The sequence below is a fragment of the Molothrus ater genome, chromosome 1, assembly GCF_012460135.2.
Source record: "Molothrus ater isolate BHLD 08-10-18 breed brown headed cowbird chromosome 1, BPBGC_Mater_1.1, whole genome shotgun sequence".
Taxonomy (NCBI): domain Eukaryota; kingdom Metazoa; phylum Chordata; class Aves; order Passeriformes; family Icteridae; genus Molothrus; species Molothrus ater.
In genome coordinates, this window is record NC_050478.2 from 114,579,105 (window position 1) to 114,596,057 (window position 16,953).

At 42.0% G+C, this 16,953-nt stretch overlaps 1 protein-coding gene across 3 annotated transcripts in view; it reads right to left on the reverse strand.

Moving 5' to 3' along the window:
• Positions 1-16,953, reverse strand: part of PLAG1 (PLAG1 zinc finger) — a 52,207-nt gene that overhangs the window by 6,406 nt on the left and 28,848 nt on the right. Inside the window, exons 2-3 of one of the 3 annotated variants that reach the window (XM_036378825.1) lie at positions 4,612-4,711; positions 404-762 (exon numbers count right to left, since the gene is read on the reverse strand). In XM_036378825.1, the coding sequence (XP_036234718.1) occupies positions 404-645 (242 nt within the window). In that variant the 5' untranslated portion in view covers positions 646-762; positions 4,612-4,711. Of the gene's footprint in view, positions 1-403; positions 763-4,611; positions 4,744-16,953 lie in introns of those variants that run through there. The other 2 variants (XM_036378826.1, XM_036378827.1) reach the window with 2 other exon arrangements.

Genomic DNA, 16,953 nt, shown 5'->3' on the forward strand with positions numbered 1-16,953 from the left:
TTTAGTTTTGGTGGGTCTTAGCTACGGTAACAGGGGTGTATGGGCAAGTATGAAAGTACTCATGTAAAAGTCCATAGCCAAAGAACTTTCAGTCCATACTCTTTTTCTTGTGACAATTCCTTATACAAATGAAAATTCTACGCTCATTAAAAACAAAACAAAACAAAAACAAAAACAAACAAACGGAAAACAAAAGCAGAAAACAAATTAAGAAACAAAATCAAAGACATTAGCTTGCAAACTTAGGTAATTTAGAATTCTAGAAACAATCCAATAGCTACTTTAATTAACACATCCTCTCTGCAATCAGCTGAAGGTGTACAGAAATATATACTTTTACACGGCTTAACACGGCCAACATAAAATAGATAATATAATCTGAAAGATAAATAGAGTTTAATACCTTAGTAATTTGTACTTAGAAACAAAGGCCTTGGTGCAGTCTTGTTGTGTGCACTTGTAGGGCCTCTCTCCTGTGTGAGAGTATGAGTGAACCTTTAATTTCTCAACACTGTTAAAGGCCTTGTCACACAGTTGGCAAGGAAAGTTTTTTCTTGGTTTGGTTTCACCACGCTTACGTTTCCCTGAAGGGACTTTCTGGGTATCTCTTACTTCTGACAAATCACCAGGAATGACAGTGGCCATCGCAGCCTAAACCAGGCCTTCTTGTTGGACACTTGGGAATTGCCCAACTCCACTAAATGATTTAGCTTTAGATGGCTTCTCAAGTTTCATGTGGTCGTAAAAGAAAGCAAAAGGGGACTGGAAAAAAAAAATAAGAAACAACTAGTTTGTAACTAAACTTAGATTTTGAAGTTTACTTGCTATGTGATGCTTCTGAATAAAACTTAAAAATAAAGTTAGGTTCAGCTGGTCTAACGTAATACCTACAGGTTTCTTTATACTATTTGCTGCAACTCTTAAAACGCATTGCTCAGGATGAACAGATCCACATATGCCCTGAAATCACACCTCACAACTTTCCCCTCAAGCACTGATGGAGAAGAGCAGAGTTTCTCTCAGATTAAGGGAGGCATCAGGCAAAGGCCTACCTACCCAGGCACCTTTTGGCAGCTTCTGATTTCAAAGGAATTACAGCCACGCCTCCGGTGTTTGCACAGACATCCCCCCTCTCCCAACACACACACAACTATCAAAGCCTGTAAGCCTCAAAATGTTTGAAAACCTGCACAAAACACAGCAGTACCCATGCAGACACTATGGAGGGCAAGGCTCATGTTCCCTATTGGATATACCTCCCTCCCCGTGATTACTGCACATCTACGCATCTATGCTGGGAAAATGCATGCACTGCCAATAATGCCTAACACCAGGTGAAATTCTCCTGTAAACTCACCCTCTACTAACAGAGGCTTGATGTATGAATGACAGAAGTCCCATGGAATTGGGGTTAGATTAGACAGATCAGGGTTTTATCAGCCCAGTGCTGGAGACCCCCAGCCTTCTCATGCTACCCTGTGAGACACGAAGGCTGTAAGCATTCAGACTCAGGCTAGCTCAGGATGGAAGCTCCAAATCCTGACCCTGTGGCATAGCAAAATGTCAACTAAACCGGAGGCTTTCACTGTCAGAAGTGTGTGACGTGATCCTTGTGCCTGACTGTGCGTGAGAAGTTTTAAATTTGTCATCTGGTATCATATAGTGGCAACTGGGCACCTGCCACCACAGGGTACTCAACAGCCCTCCTTTGTCAGGGGTTGCTGACAGCTTCACTTCATCCTTGGAGCACAACTGCTACTATAGATACCAAAATCCTGTGCTACCCAGAGTGGGAAGGGTGGAGCGTGAGGTCTGCAGCAGCAGGGACAAGGAGGACAGCAGGACAGCACTCATTGCAAGCATTTTTGAGGGCTGGAAAGCCCCAAAATTTAGCCTTTCTCCCTTGAAAGTGCCAGCACCCACCCCCAGCCCCCGTGTCATGGCTGGCAGCTGCTGTCCCCTCCGGTCCCTGCCAGGGCAGCTGCGCAGGAGGTGGCCAGGCTGGGCTGGGCCGGGCCGGGCCGGGCCGGGCCGGGCGGCACCGGGGCCGGGCAGCGGCCGGGCCAGGGCTCAGCGGCCGGGCCAGGGCTCAGCGGCCGGGCAGCGTCTCAGCCCTGGCAGCAGGGCCTGGGAGGCCGCAGCTGCTGGGACAGGTGGAGCTGGGCAGCTGGAGCCGGGCAGGCACCACCAGGCTGCAGCTGCTCCAGCCCAACGCCACCTCCCTGGAAAACAAACCGGGCTCTTCCCTGCTGGCAGTGAGGGAGGCCGGGTAGCTGGGAGGGAGCCCCGGCCTTAGCTGTCCTCTCAGCCCTGCTGGGGCTCAGCAGAGATGGAGGCAGCCAACTGCTCCAGACAGAAGTGGAGAACAGTGCCCAGGTGTGCCAGGGGGGAAAGTACACGGTCTTTGCAAGTGCCCCAGCATGGTCCTGGAAGAAAGTGAGAAGGAAGGAAAGCCTGTGTTTCCCTCAATGCATGGCAGGACAGGAGAAGCAGGGAGAGGAAGGGATGTGCCTCTTTAATGTCTGCATTATAAGAAATCCTCAGACTTGAGACCTCCATTTGAAATGTGTATACAGAGTATGTCTTTGTCTAAGCCTTTTCCTCCCTCCTCCCCATTTTCCCTTGTCTTTAGAGGAGGAGAGAAGTACTGGTACACCAAGATGGAAATCTGCTTCCTTTCAACCCTGAAGTCCTTGAATAACAGGTTAAACTATTCTACCTCCTTTAAACTAGCAGTTTTGCAAGACCACCTTATTCCCTTAAATTACATAAGGAAACACTAAGTTCTTTTAAAGACACCTCATGAGAGAAAAGGCATTTCTTTAAGCACTTTCTTGATTTCAGATTTGTCTCAAACTCATTCCCACTCATGGGATGAAGCCTGGAGACATCAGTTCCATGAGTGGGAAAATGCACAGGTCTTCAAAGTATCAGCTTAATTTTATTTTCTGTCTCATAATCAACAATCTAGTTCACTAATTCTAGTTCAAAGGAAGTGAAAAGTTTTTTGGAGATCTAAGAGCAATAATTTTCTTCGATAAAAGTAAATGAAGATCAGTTCCAAAGACTTCAATGAAGCCACCAATGTAATCAAAAGGAGAGTCTGATTCATATCAAAGTTGTGATATATCTGTGGATTGAAAGTTTTTGGTTTTTTTTAATATAGCTTTAATCAGAATCCATTAATAAAATTAATTTTGTTCTTCTGTTAATGAACACTCTGGTCTTCAGTGAATATTGGCCTGAATGTAGAACGAAATTTTCTTTTAGTTTAATCTCTCTTGACAAATGAAGTTCAGGGGGGAGAAGAAAAATCCAACCTGACCTACACTTGCACAGGGTACTTTTATACCACACAGGCACCTGCATGAGACGCACCACACAGAGCTGAGAGCAGAGCAGTCACAGCCCTCACTGCATGGCCAGGGCACACCTACAGCCTCAATGGGGTACAAGGGATCCAGCCTCTCCGGCCCCCCAGCCAAATCCATTCCTAGCCTGAGACAGGGAAAGCAGGATTAGCAGAAAGGCAAGGAAACAGCCTCCACAGTCTGCTGCGTAAGAGTTTTGCTGCTTCAGCTCAGCAGCAAGTGGAGTCTGTGCCCAGACAGTGACAAGAGAAGCAGGGACAGCAGGAAAGATACAGGGAAGGAGGATGCGCCAGCACAGGGAGGGAGAGTGCACAGAACCAGGATGAGGGTGTGGGGCTAGGGAGGCTCAGGGAGTGCTGCATAGGCGTTGGGAATATCTAAGGACATGAGGACAGGGGTGAGCTGGTAACACTGGGGTGGGTGGGAAGGAACTGAACGTGCATCAAGCTGGGGAGTTGCAGGATATGAGGCCATGCAGAAGGGTGAATCTGATGTGATGTCAATAGCAGCCTTCATTATGAAACAGCATATTAAGCTTAACAAATTAACATCTGACAACTTCTCACTCCTTTTCTCAATGCAAAGATCACACCTCAGGCTGGAGACCATCCTATATTCAGGCCAATATAAGACCACTGTTGTTTTCTCCAAAATTTCAGGTAACCTAGCTGCTAAACCAGTCAGAACATTCACAGAGATGAAAAATTTGGGTTTTGTTCCTCTACAATCAAAACTAATTAAGCTGACTTTGAACTGTGTTTAAGTGTCCTTAAAAATGCATCACTAGAACAAATATAGTGTGGATCCAATCTTTCATAATGATGGAGTTTTATTAAAGAACACGTATGCACTATTATCTCAGTATCACTTCTCCATAGGTGAGGCATTAAGAATGTCAGTATTGATCTCTGAGTAGCAAATAACCACTTTTTTTCCTTTTTATGGATGTGGATATATAGACTGAGCAATGGAGATAAAACTTTATAAAAACACTGATCCTCAAATATTAAATTTTCCAAAGACCAGCTGAAAGAATTTTATGAGTAATACTGCCTGTTTGTGTCTCAACATATTATCACTTAAAATCCACATTCTTACTGGTGCTTTCACAACTGCAGGATGAATGATTATATGCAGTATCAAATATAACAAACACATTACACAAAAGCTTATATATAATACTATTTTTAAAGAAGCATATACTTAAAGAGGATTAAAGCAGCCTTTGTTCAATGCACACCTGATGTTTGCCCACTAAAGTCCTCAGATTTTGGTCTTAACCAGTTCCGCTGACTCTTCTTGGAGGAAACCAGAATCCAGTACTTCCCATTTTTACTGCTCTGAAAAACAAAAGGAACAATGGACTAGACTCCAGCGAAACCAGCGCATTCATAAAGGCTCTGATGCGGCAAGACCAGGGATTGGAAAGAATCAGAAAGGAAAAGTTAAAAGGGACAGATCCAACCCATGCACAGAACATTATATACTGTTAATTATAAACTGTAGGAATCATTCCTGCATTATCAGTAGCAATTATGCACTTCAATTTGCAGTATACTTACATAATTTCAACTAATGCTATGCTGGACAGTGACACATAAAGAGATAAAATTAGACAAAAGCAAAGGAGTTTTCATGTAGTTAAAAAAAATAAAAATCCACAGACCACAAATAATTTAGATGTAACAGCAAAACATGTGAAATGCTGGGCCCAGACTTGAGTTTCTTACTCAGAAAGGACTGAGTAAGAGAAGATTCTGGATAAGGCCCAACTTTACTAGAACCTAATGCCTTCATTCTGCTTAATTATACAGGAAATAGCAGCTTAAAAGGTGACCTGCAAAGGAAAATAAAATTAATTTAAAAAAATAATAAAACCTCTTAATGATGAACATGCTACAGGTAAATCTCAAAGGAGGGCAAGTCTAGGTATGCCTGAGCAAACTGAGAGGGCCTTTTTGGAATTTCCCTTGTATCTCCCTTTCCCCTGCCATCATCCTTTTGTAAATTTGCAGCAGGTCTTCCTTGTCTTGCTAGAAGGCCTCCTGGATGACACAGCTTTACATAAAAAACATGTTCAGTGCCTCATTGTAATGGGGAGGTGTATCCTGTCCAATTCTTCCAGATGTGTAAGGGCAAAGCCCTACACATACCCCACAGCAGGCTGAAGCTGTTTGGCAGGAGCCCTGTGGTAATGTAACATTTCTCCCCCACAAAACATTTTCCCTTCTGGCTTCCCATTCATTCCAGAAATCATTCTTCCTTTTGATACCAAGTTCAGCTCTACACAGCCCCAGCATCCTCTGTTGGTGAGTGTGAATGTGAGCAAACAGGTGTCCCTAAACACCTATTGATGTCAGAAGTGCTTCAGAACAACCGACTGAAGCTCTCTTATGGCTGAGGAACATTTATGTGGGGCTTTGTACATACAGGCAGGTGGCAGAAACAGCTCTAGTACTCAAATAAAAAGCTCTCTTTTCAACTAATGAGCACAACTCTCACCTCCACTTTTTGGGGTTCCCAAATCATCTTGTTTAAGGGAGAAAATGATGATGACTCCTTACCTCCTCTCCCAGCAGACCCTTATAAATCCATTCCCCTTCAATGCCCATATCAACATCTTCCAACATCACAAAGGAAGAGTTCCATTCCCCAGATGTTTCTACTGAGGTACTACTATTGTTAAGAGTTTCTACTAATGTACTACTATTGTTAGGTAGACAATATTAAAGACAAACACATAGATGTAATGGACTACGTCCTCATGGACTTAGCTCCTTCACTATTCACATTTACAAACTATTTCCTGTTTGGAAAAAAGACCCCAACAAATCCTGTTAAAATATTATCAAGTCCTCTCAGTGGCATTTAACATTTTCTCTTAAATGTTTATAGTCCTCAATGCTCACCACACATCTAAAGTCACTCTAGCAAAAAGGAGATCACCTCAGGGACAGGCCACTAGAGACATGGAAGGACTATGGAATCAGAGGAAAATGAAGCAGCTGGAACAAGTAAATAACAAGATAAACACGTGATGTAGCTAAAATGCTGAGGAGAATGAAGGAGGACGGTCAGGTGCTCTCATTCATTCATTCATTACCTTACGAATTCAGCAAAATCACAATGCAGTGGATCCAGGTGAGGGCAATGCTACACCTACAATTAGTGGGATGTCAATTTCTACAGGGCCTTTATTATGGAAAGAGCTCAACAATGTACACACAAAAGGGGCTATGTTTGTATGAATAATGAAAACATTTACTCCATTTAACAGGATTAAGTGAAAAGATAAAATAATTCCTATTTTTGCAACAATAAGCATGCTATTGGATAAAAGACTTTTCTTTATGCACAGAAAACAGAAGTTGTCCATGACAATGCTGATTTCTAGACAAACTTTCTCAGAAGCTTTTGGTGTTAAAAAATATATGAGGCATAATACTGGACAAAGATGTACCATTCTCCTAGTAACTGCTTATAGTCATAGTGTTACTAAGCTTTTCACATAGATGAGGTAGGAAGAATTTTTAATGAATAACAAAGTTCAAAGTATTCTCCACATGAAGCAGAGAACCATCACACTGCAAAATGCACTGTCACATGCATGTGCCCAAAGCCCACTTGGGTATAACAAAACACAACTTCTCTAATTTGTCAGAATTCTTACAATTCTTACAATTTACCAGATCTTCCATAATTTATGAAGCACTAATTTTGCTAAGTCTCCAAACACCCTGATAATTCCAGGTTAGATAATATTTCAATTTCAACTAAAAAAAAAGTGCCTCAAAACCCTTAGGTGGAAGATAAATAATATAAAATATAAAATAATATACTCCTTTTTATTATTAAAAGAGTAACACTTCTTCCCCCAAATTCACAGTTCCTATTCAAAAATCTGATAGTTACACTTGAAAATATTTTACAACATTTGGTATCTCAACTGAAAGGATCATGCAGACAATACAGAAATATAACCAATAATCCTGCTCCCAACTTGCATTTCATACTTGAGAGGGTTCAAGCACAGTAAAGGAAAACAACAGTTTCATGGTTATTTTCTTTCAAAATAAAAGAGCAATAATGAGAACACAGTACTGAGAACACAGTATTTGTCATTTCACCTTTTATACAAAACAGCAAATCTAGCTTCAATTCCTGAAATCAATCAGTTTTAAACCAAAGGAAGGGTCCTAGAAATATTAGAACCATAGTAATGGTAGAACTCAGTAAGGAGTTAATAGCATTAGAGTCATCGTGGGTTTCAAATATTTCTTTAAGGAAACAAAATGGAAAGCGGTTACTTACCCTACGGAACTGTGATTCTTTAAGCAATGCTGTCCGCACAGATCCCAGGTGAGCACGTACTCACACGGACAGGACCAAGGCCTCTGAAGTCAGTAAGCCATCCAGGCTGTGCCTGTGAACCACCTCAGCTCTGCACAAGGCAAAGGACTCCCCAGCAGGGCCACCACTGCCCCACCTAGCACGGCCAGCAGCAGTGGCAGCTCCCAGCTCTGCCCTTCGCTCACCCCGTGGCACAAACCCAATCCCCCGCGCCACTGCTGGCAACGTGCTGCTCTGGCAACCTCCCTCTCCCCTGCTGCTCCCAAACCACTGCTCCCACCTGAGGGGTTTAGGTGCTGATGCGACTTGAGCTGGCAAGGTTTGCTGTAGTTGATGAAGGGGAGCACGGGCATGGGAGAGCAATAGATGGGCAAGAGTTGATGTCCTAGCTGGAATTGTGAAGTTTGGAAAGCTGAAACACTGACTGGCATCCTAGTTGAGGAAGGAAAGAGGATGAACAAATGCAACCCAAGGAAGCAAGGAGTTGCTGCTGCTCAGGGTGGTAATGGAGCAAACTAATGTCAGGATGCCCCAGTCCAACCTCTCTCAGGTTTGCCAACAGTAAAGACGCATTCAGAGTAAAGGACAATAGATGACTTCTGGTGCCTCTACTGCCCATGTACCAGAAGAGCCACCATTACCGTACCATAAGTAATGATTTTTCCTCTTTTCTGTACCAGGTGACTAATAGTCTAAAAAGCACTGACAGGCAGTCACCTGACTAAAAAGTACCTACAAATGAAATCTGCTCTGTTGGAGCAATCAGGGACAGCTGGGGGAGCTGAGCTGGTGAAATCATCAGCAAGAGAGAGCTGATCTCATCATTGTGGCTCAGAAGAGCCAAAATGACTATCAGACAGCACCTCCATTTGTAGAGAGGCAGTCACTGGAACAGGTTTCCCAGAGAAGCTGTGGATGCCTCATCCTTGGAAGTGTTCAAGGGGACAGGTTGGATGGAGCTTTGAGCAGCTTGGTCTAGTGGAAGATGTCCCTACCCATGGCATGAGGGCTGGTACTAGATGATCTTTAAAGTCTCTTCCAACCCAAACTGTTCTATGACTCCAACTACAAACCCCATCCCTGTTCAGCTGGAGCTCTTAAAATGGCACAAATGTTGCCAGAGCTCCTAAAGATGAAAGAATCTAGCCCTACAATAAGGTGACAAAAGAAGGAGGACCATGTAGGCGTCTCTGGCTTTCCCTGTGCTGTGAGCTTACACACAAGCCTCTCACCAGGCAGTTCCATTTTGTGGGGGAGCAGATTTAATCCTCCTGCTGATTTAGCTGCCAGAAGGGGCTGAGGGTAGAAGTGGCAAAGTGCCTGCACTGCTCCAGGACAGCATGCTGGGACCTGCTGCCCTGCAAGGCTCAGACACCCTTCCTGGATCAACAAGGACCAACGTGCCTACTGCACACTTGTACAGGCCTCACAGAGAGAGCAGGAGGTCTGACCAGCTCCGTAGAAAAACACTTGTAGAAAAATTTTTTGCAGCAGACACTTCAACTCAGAGTAGCTGCAGGCAGCAGAAGATCCAACTTCCCACCTATGACTTTCAGAGAGAGAATTAGAGAGAATTCTCCCTCTTAGAATTAACTTTCCACAAGGGAGGATCTCAGATGGAGAAGCTGATCCCACCAATGGAAACAGTCAAGCAGGTAAGAAAAATCCATGCAAAGATGTTGAAGTATTGATGCTTCAACCTATTTAGGGTGCCTTTCTCCACGTTGAATTAAAATCAAGTCTTCTGACTGATTCAGGGGTCTACCTCCCTGCTTGGGCTTGGCAGGCCATTTGACCCGCATTTATTTGAACAGCATGTCACTTCTTAAAAGAGACAGCTGAGGGAGCCTGCTCACCTTTGCTCATACTTAGAAAGAGAATCCTGGCTTTGGTAGGAAGATGCTGATCCTCTCCCATCTGGTCTTGGCTGAATAGGGGTGGAGAGGAAAGGGGCAACGAAGGTCTGTCTGTGCTTCTACATCTGGAAACTCAAGCTGAGGCATTGATGCTAGAGGGCAGAAAGGAAGAATGGGCATTGCTTGGGTGAGACAACAGAAAGTGAGTTTGGCCATGAAGTCTGACTAGGCCAGGAGAGGCTCACACCTGCACTTTCACAAAGTGAAATTTAATTTTCTGTCTGCTTTTTTGTGTAATTTGGAAGAGATTTGAGCAGCAAGCAACATGTGCAGACACCTGGCACAATTGTCCAAAAATAAGGCACTGCCAAATGGCAGGAGGGACAGATCTTGGCCCCAGAGCCCTGTCTCTGGCACTGTGGCCTTTTGGATGGCAAGCAGTGAGAGGGGAGAGCTGGCAGGTACCCTACCTGAGAGCAGCTGGAAATCAGCCACGCTTTTACAGCTCCTCTTCTCTCATAAGCTGAGAGACAATGTGAAAAGACAAAGGGGTCCAACACTGAGGCCCCGGTGGGACAAGATGCCATTGAGAGGTGGGTGATGCCACCTGGCCATCTGCATTTTCAGACAACTGCAAAGAACCATTCAAAGATGCAGGCACTGGCCCTGTGGTACAGCGGTGCTTCGTGTAAAGGCAGCACGCACACATATGCAAACTAATCACAAAAGAACAGATAGTTTTGCTGTGTGGGTTTTTAAAAATATATACAAGGCTGTATTTATTTTATCTTGAACTTCAGGACCTGCTTATAGCACACAGCTCAATTCAGGGAAATCCTGCTACAAGGATTCAAGCTCTAGCCTACAGTGCAGAGGGGTGGCTGAGGGAGCATGGCAGGACAGCAGTGAGAGCATGCACAGGCTGCAGGAAGACACAACCAAATCCCCAAATCCAGGCATGCAGCAGGAGAACTGCCTGAAAAAGCTGCTGCAGGAAAATGGGATGATGTGGGCAAAACAGTGAAAATATCTCTCCAGCGATCTTAGATATAAACATAAGAATGACTTAGAGATAATAACACACAAGAGTTCACCCCTGAGGGAAACAGCCTAACATCTAGAACACAATGAAATAACATAACCACTGAAACTAAAACCAGGCAACCATTGTAGTCTACTGTTAGTGACAGCACATTAATATCTACTGTGTGCAGAATGATGATTATGCTGCAAAGAATCTAATATAGAAGACAGAAAAATGCAAGATTCATTAATACTAGATTTTACTTAAGGCTTTGCTGTTTTGGATTTTTTTTAAACATCCACAAAACAGTGAAACCTACAGAAACTGCAGACAGTAGAGCAGGAAAAAAATCCCAATCCCTTCAAACCAGTCTGAAATCTGGTAGCAATGGAAACAAATGCACTAAAATTATTAAACATATTTCTTCTCTTGTGGGTAGTAAACACAAGGATTTCAGTAGTAAACATCTGTTAAATATACATATCTTTTATTAATTAATAAAGCAAGCACTTGGAGGAAAAAAGCCACTAGATTCCTGTGGGACAGTAACCATCATAGAAAAATAGGTATTTATATAGATATGACTATTAAGTTTAATGTTTCTTTTCATTGTCATAATTCTATGCAATTCTGAGAGCTGTACTACAGTAATGAAATTTGGACAACTAGCTTTTTAATTTTAGAAAGCAACTCATTCTTATAATATGCTACACTAGAAAGAGGATTACATAACTTTTTTTTCAGAATATAGAAGAAAAAATTCTATCATGCTTGCCCTTTTTTTTCCCCTTAAGTTTCTGGAAAAGTAGAGCATGAACTTACTAATGTTTATTTTAGCATGACCTAATAGTCTGTAATTTAAAGAAAAAAAATCACAATACCATCCAGCATCTCTTTGCGGGCTTTCCATGTTTCAGATTACTTAGGTCCACTTTAAATCTTGAGAGCTCGGTTTTGGTTACTAAATGTTCCAAAGGATTCCTGGTTATATACTAAATTAAAGGAAACAAGAGCTGCCTAGAGCTAACCCATCTGATGACTGTGGTTTTATGGACTTTTTAAGAATCTCCATGGCACTGCATAGATGTTTTTCTAAAAACTTCGGACAGACTGTGATACAAATAACTGTTAGTGTAATTACTGTTAGAATTTTTAAAACCTGTGGAAGTGTTTTTGTGTGTTTTGGAATCACACCATCACCACCACACCACCCCTCTTCCTCATGAATAATCTGGACCCATTTTTGAAGTAATGATGCTTTTGTGAAAACAAGCTTTGGTTACTGTTTAATCTTCATACTATTTTTATAATAAAATGCAAAGGAAATCCTGTAGATGCACATGCAAGCATGAACACACAACCTAAAGGTGCATGAGATTATACACTAATATGGTCAGGAACTAATTTGATATTTTTACTGAAAAGTATTTTCCTTTGCCACAAGACATCTCCAAATGAGCGTGGGTGTGAGGGCAAGATTAGTGCTACATCTAGGCCAGTATTCTATCTTCAGTAATAGTCAAAAGTACAGGACAGGTCACAGATGTGTGATATTTCTCTGGTTCTCTTCCGACCACCTACTCCTTTGATGTCAGGGACTTTCTGAACCATATGTGGTTTCTGTTTAGCAACTTTGAGCACATCACTCTTCCAAGCAATAGTCCACGATTCTCCTGGAAACCACATAATTTTTTATAATATCCACAACATACGTTTAACAAGTCATCCCATAGGTCTTTCCACCACTGATTTCATGGAGAACCATTTATTTTTGAAGGCACTGAATGTGCCTTCCCTCCTAACTGTGCATGCTTTTGTTTTGAAAGGCAGTGGTTAGTATTCATCTTCCTTGCTCTGCACATGTCCACAACATTGCCCTCAATTAATTACTTCCCCAGACCGAAGTTCCAACTTACAGAAATGTTCTTTAATGGAAGCCACCTATGTAGCTCATCATCCTTACTGATCTTCTCTAAGCTTCTTCTAGTTCTAATACACCTTTGAAGGCTCCAGAAATACACACAACACTTGGAAGCAACTCGAACATTCACTCTTGTAATGACATTCTCAAAATTTATTCTGTACTTTTTTACTCTAATACTTGGACTGTGTTTTGGTGACCAATGAGTTCATGATCTCACATGATCACCAATCACAATTCCCAAATCTTACTCCTCAATGGTAATACTCAGCTCAAACTCTTAATCCAATATACAAAAGGGATTTTTCTGCCCAGTTATCCTTAGTTATCGTCATAATTTATCTACACTGAATCTTATCACCCATTTTGTTGCATAGCCCTCAGCACTTTAATGTCCTTCCATTGTTCTCCACAGCTATCTCTGTTCTTCACAGCAAAGTTGCTCACCCAACTGCTCATCCCCTTACTGATCCCATTCATGAACATGCTCCAGAGGTCTCTGTGGAAGTTAACTGGGACCCTCCTTTAACTGAGAATTGGCCTTCTACCTTTTGACTGTATCTCTTAAACTGTAATTTACTTATGCAAAGACCTCCCCTCTTACATCATCTTAGTTTCCTTAAAAAGTCTTTTTGATAAACTTCACTTTGATTTTTGAACCAGAACATCTTTACTTCTTGCTGATCCTCCCAAAAACTCCAATTGCCCAAGACAGGACTTCCTCACAAATTCTTCTTTGACTCTTCTCAAATTATCATTCCTATGCAGCTGGCCACCAATGCTATGCTTTATTACAGCATCTACCAACCAAATGCAGACTTCAGATTTGCCTGGTACAGGCCTGCCTGGCCCAGACCACCCCTGAAACCATGATTTTCCATACTTGCATTTCAGAAGATTTTTCTGAACCTGAATACTCAAACATGTACCATCTAGACAATGTAATTAGGTAGCAGAGCACAAATAGATTGGATAGGTGTTAAGTTTTGCTTTTTGAGACAGTTACCTAACAAATCATAACTAAAGATGTTTTTAAGAGTTTCAGCTATCATTCAAGTAAGAGGGTTACTGTTGCTCTAGTCCTGCTAGTTAATACAAGCTCAAATAAGAGGGGCAAGTTGGTGGTTGAAAAAAATCTCAATACATCATAGAAGCTGCAAGGACTGTGCTAGGACAAGGCTTTCCACAGGAGCTGATTTCTCTCATGATGCTACATTAGATGGTTGAGAAGATCAATTCTGGAACAAAACCACAACTCATGCAGGACAGATATGAAGTGACTGAGAGACAGGGTAGTCTCCCCACTACATACTACGACATCCTGGGTATAGATGCGACCATGCAGTAGTGCAAAGCCTGTAGCAAAAGCCCAGTCCTGCCTAGAGTCACACTGTGAAAACAACATTGCCTGGGGGCAAAACCTGTGACAGGGTTTAGCACTGTTTTTTTGTAACCTTGGATTTCTTTTAACCATATTATTTGTTGGAGCTATTCCAACTGAAATGCTGATGATCGTGATTGCTCTCTTTCCCCTGCCTCATATCCCAGCCTCAAGAAAGGCAACAAGTAAGGAAGAATGACCTATTTCCAAGCAGTCACTTCTAATACAACCTACAGTCAAGGAATTGGGGTTCTATCTGAAAAGAAAATACTTCACAGATTATTGTTATTGTAGCTTTACAGTAAATAGGAAGTGCTACCTCCAGCCATGATTGCTTTTGCTACTACTGCTACAACTGTGATGCTGGATGATGGTATCAATGACCTTATGAGCTAAAACACAAAAGCCTTAGGGAAGGTTAGCTGAAAATGCAGAATACTTAAGGTAATACCAAAATCCCTCTTCAAAGCTGCAGCCAGTGAGCCTTTCTGAAACTGCACAGCACAGACACCAAATGTATTTCTGACTCTGCTCATGTACCAGCTTTGTGCAATGCTGTTAGTACACACCTAAATAGCTTACTCTTACTGAGTGACTACTCAGAGCACCCACAAGCCCTGTTGCTACCAGAGCATCCTTGTGAACAAGGTAAGTACATAGCTCTGCATTTGTTCCCATTTGGCATGTTGAGCATTCTGCTCCAGAGCACTGTAATGCCATGCAATGCAATTTGGGATGCACAACTCAATGCATAAGAATTCTGAGATTTGATGCTGGATTAGTGAACAACTAAAAGCAGTCATGCATAATTTAGAGCTACACAACTGAACACTGCAGTGGGAGATAAGGCAGGCAGTTAGTATCCAGAATAGCCACCTGGATTACAGTATTTGGATTCAGATGACCAGAAGCAACAACTGGACCAGTTTCAGCCAGCAAAGCCAGAATTTGCTAGAAGTCCACATAGATTTTGTCCTGGAGCTACACCAGTAGAAAACCATTTTGGGAACTCCTGTCAGCCTGATGAAATGTCCTAACGATGTGGTCACTAAACAACTTTACCATTAAATCACAAGATAATCATCATATTATTGGCAGGACAAGCAAGCCAGGAAGGCTGACAGTAGCACAAGATTTCTCCGTGTCATGTCAAGGGACAGGGATAGGGTTGCCTGCTGTCACAGAAACAGGTTGTGAAATGCATACCTGTTCCCCTCCTCTGTCCCAGCTCCACCTCAAAACACACTGGCTTGAGACTTTCTCAGTCTTGCTGGACACAGTTCGCTGCAGTAAGCATTCACCAACACTGGCTGATCTACAATGAAAGACCCGGATTTCCTGAAACGTAAATTTTATTCTCCACAGTCTAAGACACCAGGCCACTTACAAACTCTCTTTTTTTTTAAAGCAACTTAGTAGACTCTGCTTCCCCGATTTCAAGCCTACATTAAGTGATGTGAGAAAAACACATGCAAGACTTTGCCTCGAACAGCTGCAAACTGCTAGTAGGGCAGGCTTCCAGAAAGGTGGAAGGAAGATGGTGACAAAAAAAGATGGAATAAAAATAGTCTTATGACTGTATGGTAAGCATCAATGCTTCATGCACGTTATGGGAAAAAATCCTGGAGGGCAGATGGAAACATGAAATAGAGATGCTTTTGTGAATCCCGGAGAATGTCTTCCTCCAAAGTGCTCTCCAACAAGACGCTTGAGCTCTTTCATGCTGTGGGAAAGTAGCTCTAGGCTAGCAAAAAAATTTGCAATCAAAAAAGGTATGTTTAATTTAATTTTATTTTTAAAAAGTTGTGAAGAGATGAATTTTACATGAGTTGTGTGTTCAATTAATTTGTCAAACAGGTGTCTAGACAAATGGATTTATTTACTGATTTAGCTGATGGTGAATTTTTTTCAGTGAAAAATAATAACCTTAAAGCAAGTCTTGCACAGAGTGCTCCTCTAGATGGTATACATAAGAATCAGAGTAATCAGGAAACATTTCAGCTCAACTGACATAGAGGTCTCAATCTGAAATACCTTCTATGTTTTGCAGGGTGTTGAAGATAAAATGCTTTACCAGTGTTTTGTTAGAACTGTTTAGGTTTAGCACCTTTGCACTGCCTGTTTCTTGTCCCCTTCCAGAAATGCATAATCCATCACAATCTTCTGGGGGTTCTCCAGGAAACCCTCCTCTCACCATTCTGCCTTTGCTGAGCTGACAATTTCAAGGTTCAGATCCACCTTTTGTTTATGTTCTGAAATCTGATGGCTATCTTTTAGCTATTAATTCCCTCTTCATATGGGCTGCAGCTTTTTTATGTGCTAAGTGAATTCAGAATAAATAAAGATGTTACTAGTCACCCCACTCAATACAAAGTCTATTTTAGTACTGCTAACTAGCTTCTTCCTTCATGACCACATTTAGATTCTTTTCTTCCAGTTTCTCTTTTCACCGTGTGCTCTTCAAAACTGCAAGATGCTTTCCAAATTACTTCCACATACTACATATGCTGTTGTAGGTTTTTCTGAGACATACGTAATGGGGTAAGTTGGTTGCTATTGTTTCAAAACTTGAAATGGTCAGACATTGTTGGATAGGGAATTTGGTTATAAATGGTTCTGCTTTTGGTTGTTTGTTGGTTTTTTGTTTGGTTTTTAAAGAAAAAACTAGTGTGCATTACATATTTAACTGCATACATAGGCAACTCTCTGTCCTTATGCTGAAGGACAGCACTCCCTAACAAATTCCTGGGAGACCTAAGGACCTCATTTATAAAGACAACAGGCAAACTGTGATAATGCACTGCAAGGTTACCTATCAACAAGCTTCATCCAGGAGTGTTAGAGGACCATTTCCTTAGAGGGGAAAAAAAAACAGACCCAAAACAAACAACCCAACGCCTCCTTTACCGGCACTTTTTGTGTCAAACCCCCCTCTTACACACTATTTTCACTCCTTTTATGGCTCCTGAAGATTACTGTAAAATACACTGTGAAGGTAAGAAATTTCTGTTGCAAATTTTAGATCTACACAAGCTCATTTTACTACACAG